Here is an 11,227-nt window from a genome sequence, read left to right on the forward strand (position 1 = left end):
TAATTTTATACCGTGATTTTTACCGTTACCGTGAAGGGATTCAATTTATACCGTGATATGAATTTGAGGTCATACCGCCCAGCCCTAGTGCAAATCAAAGGATAGAACCCTAAACATATCCAGGAGTTCTGTTAAACCCATCGATAAATCAAGATTACGGCCTTTGACCAGAGAGAACACACAAGCTTAGAGCTGTGCTACAGTCTTGACTAATGAATTCACTCATTTGGACAAATAAATGCATCCTTGTCTGTACCCACCCTGTAACTATAACAGGTAAAAAAAAGTGAGAGAAAGAGAGATGGAAAAAATATTTTGACCTTGGTCTAGGCTTTTTAGCTCTCAGGGTAGAGGGCTTTAGCCTACAGCCTTAAATATTTCAACACTGCTTGGCTGCCTGGAAAGTGCTGAACTAGAAGAAGGGATAGAGGCCAGACCTCAGTTTTCAWCCTCCCCCAACAATTAACACAGCAGCAGGACATCATCACAGTACTCAGCGGTGTGTCTGCGTGTGTATGTGTGTGTACAAAACGTGTGGAGCAACCCATTGTTTAAACTCAGGGGTCCCCTATTCATTCGCACAACATAAAGTACTATTTACAGAATTTGTAAAATGTCCCCATGACACACAAAAACACAATTTTCAGCTTCTTACCGGTTACTGTGAGTTCTGTCGTCCTTCTGACAACAAAACCACCAAACTGGACTTCACAGGTGTAATTCCCAATATCGTCTTCCTTTACYTCTTGAATGGACAAAATGTCTCTCTTCTGAATTATACTGGCCCGCCACTGTTTTGGATGGCACTCCTGTGTATCAGAGAAAGTACAGGCAGGTAAAAATGCTTATAAAAAGATACCAGAGCCTTCACTTGAGAGGTCAATGATAAAACAGCTGCAACAGATATAAAAAGGCAGTGGACAAAAGAAAAAAAATCAATCAGTTATGAGCAATAGTTTCCATTTAAGAAAGTCTAAAATTAGCCTAAAAACTCGCTATGTTAGAAATAAAATACTGTTAATATTTTTTGAGGAATGATTTAATAATTCATGACATTTTTATAGTTAAAAGTTAATTAATGATGGTGTATTTTTACCTCATATAAACCTAAATTTGGCACTTCAGTTAAAAAGCAGTACATCAACTGAATTTGTATTTTGTTTTATTGAGTGGGCAGCACAACGGCTAAGTGGTTAGCACTGATGCCCCATAGCATAAAGGTCCTGGGTTGGAGCCCCTGTTTGGACCAAGTGTTTCTCTGTGTAGAGTTTGCATGTTCTCCTCGTCTTTGCGTGGGTTTTCTCTGGGTACTCCCGTTTCTTCCCACAGACAAAACATGTACAAGAGTTTGCCTTCTGGCCCAGGCCTCCCTTGCAAAAGAAATCTGTAATCACCACAGGATTTGCCTGGTTAAATAAAGGTTAATAATAATAAATATTAGTGACCCAGCTAACTGCCATTAGCAATATAAGCTGATAATATTTTTTTTCTGCATTTCATGCACTCAACTGTTGTAGCAACATGCTCCCTGACAGAGACAGAACAGTAAATTTCACAGTGTTCTTGAAAAACGAACAAACAAAAGTGCAAATAAATGGTTTATTATCAACTATCATTATGTTTTATATGCAAGGTGGAAGACATGATGTAGGATTTTGACATAAAAGGCTAGTGAAACACATTTGTCATTCAAATCAGATTTCTGATTTAATCAGTTATTTTAGTCTTTCAGACTTTATTTAGAACTTTAAACATCTTGGTGCAAATTGAATGTAGCATTGTAGTAGTAATAGCAGTGTGCAAACCGGTTTGATCATTTACCTGAGATCAACTGCTTTTGTCTCAACTCTCATGCTGTGTTTATTTGAAAAAAGGCTTACGTTGTGATTTATTTTCTCTATTTTTTATGTTGTTTAACACTAATAAATAAAGTGGTCATGAATATTTGCTGATGTTAACCTAAGTGCTAAAATGTTAATAAGTTGCATTTTGAGTAAAAAAGCTTGTGCAAAATATGAATGTGGACAAATCCTTGGCACYTCAAACAGGGTTATGTATGATTTGAGATTATTGGTAATATTGTTAATCTGGCAACCTTTTTTTAAAATTCTTGAATTTACTCATATATTGTTGACTATTAAGTGTTTAGGAGCTGTCTTGTGTAAAATAAATGTTATTGTAACTTWAAAGGCTATACATCTGCAATCCGCAAAAGACAAAATTGAAATGTATTCACATGAACAAAGAATCTGTAGTATTTCAATTTTGTCTGTTGTAAATTAATTTATGTAAATGCTCTCTTTGAGGAAGCATGATCTTCTCCTTTTGCACATTTCTCACCATTTCTGCAGCACKCTTTCCTCAGAGGTGCAAAAAAGACTGCTTCATTAACTTATGTATTGTATATSAAGTAACATAAGCAGGACTCATAAGGTTTACAAACCCACAAAATGTTAAAAACTGGATAGTTTCAGGGATACATAGTTTGCCACTCTAACAACATAAGTCAGTATTGTAAAATGATAAAAAAAAAACATAATCCAACTTATCTGATCAAGATTTATTGCGCTGAACTGAATATTCTCCATTCAATACTTTACTCGGGACACAGAGGACATAGAATTTTATTTACAGAGGTCTCTCCTGGCGAAATAAGTGTGTTTGTTCTGTGTCTGTGTGAATGTGTGAGTATCCGTGTGCAAGCACAGTGAGAAACTCTGTGACATGATCCTCTCTCCAGCTCCTTGGCACTCTGCTGGGGACAGCGGCGGCTCTGCGTATTCTATTCCATTGTTGCTCCCGGCAACCTTTGAATTCAATCACAGCGTCTCCGCAGAGGTCCAAATAACTCTGGGTCCCAGCTCTCCCAGTCATTACCCAGATTGTAATTGAATTCTAGAAAAAATAGAGGTCAAGTCCGGCCAGTTAATCTACTGCTGATCTGCTTGTGATTAGTTTGGCCTAAACTCTTGGTTGGGATGCACTTTTGTTGTCTGCGGGCCGTGTCTGACCTGGGAAAGACAAGAACTTAGGTGAGTGAGGAGGGGGATGAAGCAGGGTGCAGGAGCATTTGGAGGGCATCCACTCTTTCCACGGGGCACAAAATGGCATAACACAATTCTGTTCTCGTTGAAGTTTTGTGCTCATTATGAAAGTRGTCGCTGTGGCTGCCCTCTGCGCAGTTCTCGTTCTCTCTAGATGACTCTCACAATATCGTGGAATGTTCTGAGCACTGCTTAAGTAATTGCCTCCATACATAATCTGCCTAAGTGATTTGGAACTGCATTTCCAACAAGGCTTTAAACTTAAACAGCCAAGAAATTAGACAAAAACAAACCAATGAACCATTGAAGAATATTTCCCAGTTGTATAATCACTGAAACAGAAGCTCTCCGTATTGATTTTCTAAAAATAAAGTCAGCAACATTTACACAAAATGTGACACAAGTCATGATTACAAATGACACAAAGTTTCATGTTTTTACCAGCTAATAAGCCTACCTTGTGCCACARAATCTCAGGTTCTTTGCCAGGTTCAACGTAGTCATCGATGTCAGGACAGAGGATGTCTTTGCTCTTACTGAGTTCGGCCTTTTCATGTTTTCTCATGTTGGAATTGTAACAAAGGTCTGTGTCYTTTTCAGCCACAGTCAAAGACATGGACACCTTCATGCAGTATGTCGAGTTCCTGTTGGTAAAGAACAACACAAGGAGAATAAACCTTAATTTATTGTACTGAATAGGTAAGGAGAATCATMATTTTACCCATTATCTACATGACAGAGGTTGTGTTATAGCTACAGAGTGTAAGAGAAGAAAAGAAGCTGAGTCAATGAAACAATTCCACAAAGAAAATAAACCAATCCTATTACTAKACGTGCTGAAATATGTGCATTTTAATAGACATGGCCTTTATTGCCACTAATATCCTTTGAGCTATTTTTAATCTTTTTCATTTTGCCTCCGCCTCCCTCACCCTGCTTTGTGATTGTTCAGTTAGTAATAATGACACATTCAGCAGCTTTACCAAGTCAATGCCGAACGCTCGTGAGCACCGCTGGATTTATGGAGGGAATCAGAGAATGCTAATCAGACAAGAGAGAAATGCAGAGATGGTCTAACTAGGAAGAGAGAGCTGCTTGGTCATCACAAGTCAGTCCTCACTGCTTGTTAACCCCCTTTCTGTTTCCCAGCAACCATCAACACTCCTAGCTATCTAACTTTGCTATCTAGGAAAGAATAATGACTTCCCRTCTATGCTGTTAATGTCATTGGTATGTGTCACCAGTGACACAGTGCTATTTCACAGCTCCCACTTCCCCYGTAGTGGCTGTGACAAGGCATTCCCTGCAAGATTTACACTACAAGGCCAAAGGGATGTATACGACTTAGCAACWGTAATAGCTTACACTTTTCTGAGATGTAATTCCACAAAATTTTAAGGAGTGATTGCAGATACTGGTTCCCTATTCAGCTTCACAGGGATTGGTGAGTTCATGGTCTGATGACACTTTCCCCTGTTTTCACATATTGATTTATCACATATACAGGTATTTWAAAAAAACGTTAATTTCTAAGTATTCTGTATTAATCACTGAAAATACCAAGACAGATAAAACACAGTAATGATGCATGGTTACTCATGATTAATTAGCAGAGCCAACCCATGGCATAGGTAATATAGGTAAATGCTACAGGCACAAGTGGGGGGCTAAAAAGATAGAGTATTCATGCTTTCGTCTGTAGAGTGATCACTGGTTACTCTGGTTTATGAATGCAACTTGCTCTGCAGAGTTACCAGCCTGCTTTTTTGGTTTCGGTGATTTTTAAAAATTTCCAAGGGAGATTTCCCCCTGGACGCCACCTAGAACTTCAGTCCACATCTGCTTGTTAGCATGAAGGTGTTCCTCATTGCAGTCAGCAAACGTTGGCAGGTAGGAGGTAGACTTTTTCTAATGAATTGTTTTTTTAACTATTTTAATTGGACAATTTAGTTTGTAAAGATAAAATGTAAGTTTGTTTGTTTGTAAATTGGCAGTGAGGTTTATAAAACTGTACAAGGGGTGCCACTTGAATTGTTGCCTATAGAGCACCAATTTGCCTAAGGCTGGCCCTGTATATTAGGAAATGTTAAACTCAGCTTTTGACAACATAACAGAAGGTTTCAAAGAAATGGAATAATGATTGTCCACAGGTTTTGTTTGTTTGAAAAGACAGTGGCAAAATAAACTGCAAAGGTGTGCGTCTTAACATAAGCTAATGTAGTGTTTTTCACAGTGGTACACTATTTTTGAGAAAGAGTTGTTTTAAAAGTCTYGAAAATTATTTTCAAAAATAGGCCCTTGTTTGACTAGCTGAAGAAATTTTGTAACTGATTAATTGAATATTAGATTCAGTTTTGTATTTTATACTTTCTGATCATTTCAGTCTGTAAGGTTGAAGCTGACAAAGAGTTGATGTGTTACCATGTGTTCTTTCTCTTAGCCTAAACAAAAATGAGTGACATTCTGACGTCTGACGTAAAAGGTAACACCTCCTGGGATGTAACCAGGAAGAGATGTACATTATAAGCTCAGTTCATTATTATAGTAAAAAAGAAGTTGTCAGAGTTTTGCAGAGTGTCTGCTCAGAGCAGAACTCCCATGTTTGTTTTGATTTGGCCCAAGGCTGTATGCTGAGGCCTGTGCTGCTGAGCGCTGAATGTACCTGATTGGAGTCAGAAGATAARAAAGTTTTAACAAGAAATCCAGCTGAATCCTGTTTATTCGGACATACCATTTTGAACAACACATATTTTTCCAACAATTTGGTGACCCCGACGTGATGTGTGAACTTGAATAAACAGAGAACATTAGATTTTATTTTTGGCTGWTGAAGAACCTGAGAAGATTTTTGAAACATCAGCTGTTGAGAGTGAGTACAGAACAGCTTCAAGATGCCTCTTTTGTTTTCCAAAGAGGATTTCTGCAAGCTTCTCCAAAAGATGACGGTGTTGGAGCTCAAGATTCATCATCTGGAGGAGATGAATGCTTTGGAGRACTCATCATGTGTTAAAATGGGTGAGAAGGCTGAGATGAGAGATCAACATGGAGAGGAGATGGAAGCTGCTTCTGAGTGTAAAACTGTATGGAACTCTCTTTGTGCCAGACCAAAAAATCTCTCAGGAAGGATTCAGCTCTTAGATGACATTGAATGGCCAGAGTTACAGAGAAATGTTTTTTCTCCACCAGCAAGGAGAAGAAAACAGRGACAGGCTGTAATCAAAACACCTGATAATGGCCAGAGAAATGAAGCAGTGTTTCTTCAAAACAGATTCACATCACTGGAAGAAACTGAATCTGAACAAAGTTCCCTATCTGATCTCAGCAAGGGATCTGAGACCAGATCCAGATCCAGCTCAAAGCCAAAACAAGTCCAAAGAGAGTCTTTCAAGAATCAAGAAATGCTGATCATCACAGATAAAATGGTGAATGAGATCAGAGGCTTCTGGAACAAGAATAAGTCAAAGTTCTGAGTTTTGCTGATAAAGTGTCTGACCTCYCAGAGAAGATTCTGGAAATCACATCAGAGTATCCAGCTCTGAATACGCTCATCATTCATACAGGAAGTGATGAAGTTATGAACCGACAGAAATCCTGAAGAAGGATTTCATTCAGCTGCTGAATGTTCAGCAGTAGGCCTGTTCCTACAGCCAGAGGAGGGGCTGAGAGGTTCAGCAGACTGTTGACTCTTAATGTTTTTTTGGAAAAGCTCTGTGCTGACCATTCTGTGAGTTTTGTGGGAAACTTTGATCTCTTCTGGGAAAGAAAACATCTCTTCAAGTCTGATGGAATGACTTTGAACCGACATGGATCGGAGCTGTTAGCTTCAAATATGAAGTATTTCTTGAACCAAATTCCGGCTGGAACCAAACAACTGGAGAGTGATCAGCTGATGTCTGAGGCTGTCTGAGACACTAATGGAAAACAATGTGCAAGTGGCTGAACCACCAGAACCAGAACCACAGAGAGGGGAGTTACTTTAAGTTGCTGAACTGGAAGAACATCTGGACTCATCATCATCACAAACAGAGGAACCAGAAAATGGATTTCCCCAGCCTACAACTGGAGAAAAACTGACCACTACTTCTTCTCCACCTGAGGAACCCAAACCATCAACTGAGAATGAGAATGTAAAACCTACATCCAAGAAAAAAGTATACAGGATCGGAGACCGCTTTGAAGACCCTGTGAAACGAGAACAGGAGCGTTCAGATTATCACACAAAGCTACTGAACCTTTGGATGAGGAATAAAAATAAATGGACAGAGAAGAAGAAGCAAGAGTGGAAAGAAAGCATTATGAGTCTTAACCCTGTTTATGAATATTTTTATGTCTGGGAGGATTAAAAATTGAATTTCTGGGGTTGGGAAATGTTTAGAAATATCCTGATGTGACAACAGATGTTACAACTTCTCTTTATAAAGTTTTCATAAAATTTCTTGTAGTTTTGACATGTTTTATATATGTGGTTGAAGAAATTTTGTAACTGATTAATTTAATATTAGATTCAGTTTTGTATTTTATACTTTCTGATCATTTCAGTCTGTAAGGTTGAAGCTGACAAAAAGAGTTTTTTTAAAATCTGGAAAATTATTTTCAAAAATAGGCCCTTGTTTGACTAGCCATTAGAAGACTCCATCCCTTTTCTAGATCACATATCAATCTTAATGTTTTGCTGTTTTATACAAACTTTTACAACAATTGATTTTAGGTCTATTTGACTTACTGGCTTTCTAGTGTTTTGACATTAAATTTAATTTCAATATTTTTGATTCAATAAGGATTGCAGCCTTAACTTACAAAATATAGGAAGAATTAATGTCATAAGTACATTAAAACATATTTATAAGTGATCTCTCACTCTCCTACTGTGATTCTGTGCATCAAAATTAAAAAGGTACAAATATTGTAATTAGGGCTGGGCGATATGGCCCAAAAAATCTGTTTTTTAATCACAAATTCGATTTTTGATTTTAATCAATTTGTTTCCCACTTAAAAGAGTGCCTCTGTTTCATGTATTGAAACAAATTTGTTGTACTCCTGCTTTTTATTGCAAGAGCCTTCAAACTGATTTTGCAGTGAGGTGTTTGTTGRTCCAAGTGTGAGGCTGCAAAACCTAACCAGTTCTAGATAATTGAAGAAACAGTGCCTTATTTGGGGAGTAGATCCTATTTGCTAGCTGCCATATTGTCATGTAGTATACCAAGCGTTTTGAGGGACAGGTGGTGTGGCGTCTGAACTACAGAAGCCCAACGAGCACACTGGTGGGAAAAAAATCCAGATTTTCCCAAAATTAAATCTTTATAAATGGCAAATTCGAATTAATCGATTAAARTGATTTATCACGCAACCTTGTATTGCATCATATTTAAGAAGATTTTGTCATCATCATATCAATAAAACTATATTATAATCATCATTATGTAAATAGTATTATATAAGCACCAGTAATAGAGGTAGCATTTTTGCTTAAAAAAATCAAATATGTGACATTTTTCTCATTTATCTTGTTTTAATACCGTAATACCAAGAAAAAAGTAAATAGCCTCAAGGTCATCTTACAGTCATGTTGATTTAACGTATATCAAATGAGACAAGATAWGATATTAGTGTCAGAGAAAGAAAAAGTTATGAAGGATGAAGTATAATCATGGAGAAGATGAGTGATATAAGACTGGTTCCGGTTATGGAAGACTTTGTTACAGAGGAGAAGCAGATCAAACAACTGGTACAGAGGCAGTGAAGATGCTGTAGGATAAGGGTGAAGTGGTCATAAGAGTGGGAGTCYGTAAACAGATGAACAGCAGAGTTCTAGGTGTCCTGGAGTTTAGCAAGAGCTTTCTGTGATAAAGGATGCAGTTAAAACTAATTAAGCCTTAAAGTGATAAAAACCTTGCCTGTCTGCAGTATCTTTTTCCACATGCAAAACAACAATATCCCCATCCTAAAAGTCCAAATACTTTTTATCATACACATCTGACTGTTTCTGTTCCATTCCATTCAGCTGTGATCTGACTCGGTCAGCCACTTAGTCCAAGGATCGAGAGAACATCCATTTGAACTTTCARTTCATTTCATTGCATTGCATTTACAGCTGACCAGATGGTCCCATTTACTGTAAATGACAGGGTTTCATATGATCTACTCAGGTTACAGAAGCAATAAGAGTGTCACCTCTCTCATATAAACACCTCTGATCCCCCCAGGGCTGTAAAATACACAWTCACACACACACACACATGCATACTCATACAGACACACACAAACCAAAAAGACAAATGTGGCTTTGTGTAGCTGTGGAAGATTGGGTAAAGATACCAGTGAAAGGAACAGTGGGAGAATAGCTACTTGAGTGAGCAGAAAATATACTGTGTACCTCCACACGGAAGATGACTACAAGGGCATCTGGAGCTGTTGTAGGAAGAAAACTAACTAAAACTAGATAGAAGATGTTGCAYCAGAGAGCTGCCCTCTCAGTGTCAAAAAATGAACATTATTGACTTAGTACTTTCTATCTAAAGAGAATGGAGTGGGAAGTTGTGATGAAGGCTTTGAGTATTTTTGGACACTATGTCTATGGAACAAACACAGTCAGGCAAACACACTCAGAAATACAGACATGACAGCCACAAACATAAGACCACCACAGTCTTCAAGTGCTCCAAAAACAGCTTTATTGTGCTGTTGCATGATCACCTTTTGAATGACCTTAGTTGGGAGAAATCAAGTTTCTTTCTGATAAATGGCTATTCCATGCAGGAAAAGGACCAAAGTGAACTGATGCTGTTTTAATGCACATCCAGTCTAAAAATATTATAGTTGTTGATGCAACCACCAGTTRATAAGATTTTACACTTCTGTCAAATTCATATTATATGGTTATTATTGTAGATTTATTATGAAAATTGCTACAGAAAGCTGCTGCTGTTGGTATTTGCACTTGCAAATATAAAAAGTAAATTTATATAACCACCTAATGTAAAACTGAAGGCAGTATTAAAGTTTTAAAATAGTATCTAAATGAACTTGTGAAATGTAAAACTCAGACTGTGGCAAAATACAAGTTAGTAGTTAATGTCACCTGTTTATTCATTCAATACAATAAAAATTTGTGACATAATGAGGAGATGATTGGAAATGACCTCTTACAGTCATTCACTTGAGCCAAGAAAGTCCCTAGGAAGAAAATAGGAGACATAAATATTCTCAACAGGCTCTCTGTAGCATTGTGGGAAGGTTTGTGTGATGACGCACAATTGACAGACAGCCTGGAGTTGTTGCATGGTCCTCCTGATGTATTTCACATCTGTCACATTCAACACTCAAAAACAGATTGTTAGATTTCTTAACCAAGTTAGGTCAACAATTTTCAATCAACTCAGTTGTGTGGAAATTGTTGGACATGTCAACAATCTGTTTTTTGAGTGTATTTGAGGGTTCCTGCTTTGGATATTTGTTAGCGATTCATAGTGGCTCCACACATAATTACCCAACATGTGGGATAATGTAATCACAGGAAGGAATTACACATACTTTCACCCACTCTGAAAAGCTGACTCATTAGTGGCATTATTATAAAATAATCTATCAGGTGAGGAAGAAACGAAGGACAGAGAGACAGAGAAAGCGGAAGAAAGATTGATGGATCTGAAGAAGTGTTGCAGACCTAATGTGTGATGATATGCAGAGAAAAAAGGAGGCAGTGAAAGAGCAGAGGAATAAAAGAGATTCATGACAAGCACATGGAGATTACTATGTAAATGAAGTCACCTTCACATAAAAACTCTCAATTAGACTTCAATTTCCAGACYGAGAAGGACAAAGATTCACACAAATGCACACATAGTACATGCACCGCACAAACAGATCCTTTAGTAAATCCCTGTGCCTTTGTGTCTCTCAAAAAATAGTGTAAAGCCAAATTTAAATCACACATTACCTTAATATAGTCAACAAAGCAATATATACCAGTGACTAAAGCAAACCATTAGACCAAATACTGTGTATTGTAAGCTGCAGTCATATTATATTTGCCCTGCTGCTTTTAGCTCACATTTATAAAATTAGGCAATTCAATTCTGTTTATTTTTATAGCACCAGGTCACAACATAAGTCGTTGCAGGGCACTGTGCACACACACACACACACACACACACACACACACACACACACACACACACACACA

At 37.7% G+C, this 11,227-nt stretch overlaps 1 protein-coding gene across 1 annotated transcript in view; it reads right to left on the reverse strand.

The window, feature by feature from the left end:
- Window positions 1–11,227, reverse strand: part of LOC106534835 (interleukin-1 receptor accessory protein-like 1-B) — a gene marked incomplete at its 3' end in the record, with an annotated part of 34,408 nt that overhangs the window by 8,018 nt on the left and 15,163 nt on the right. Inside the window, 2 exon segments of the mRNA XM_014031603.1 lie at window positions 656–809; window positions 3,502–3,688. Of these exon segments, the coding sequence (XP_013887057.1) occupies window positions 656–809; window positions 3,502–3,688 (341 nt within the window).

Source organism: Austrofundulus limnaeus, unplaced genomic scaffold, assembly GCF_001266775.1.
Source record: "Austrofundulus limnaeus strain Quisiro unplaced genomic scaffold, Austrofundulus_limnaeus-1.0 Scaffold1279, whole genome shotgun sequence".
Lineage (NCBI taxonomy): Eukaryota > Metazoa > Chordata > Actinopteri > Cyprinodontiformes > Rivulidae > Austrofundulus > Austrofundulus limnaeus.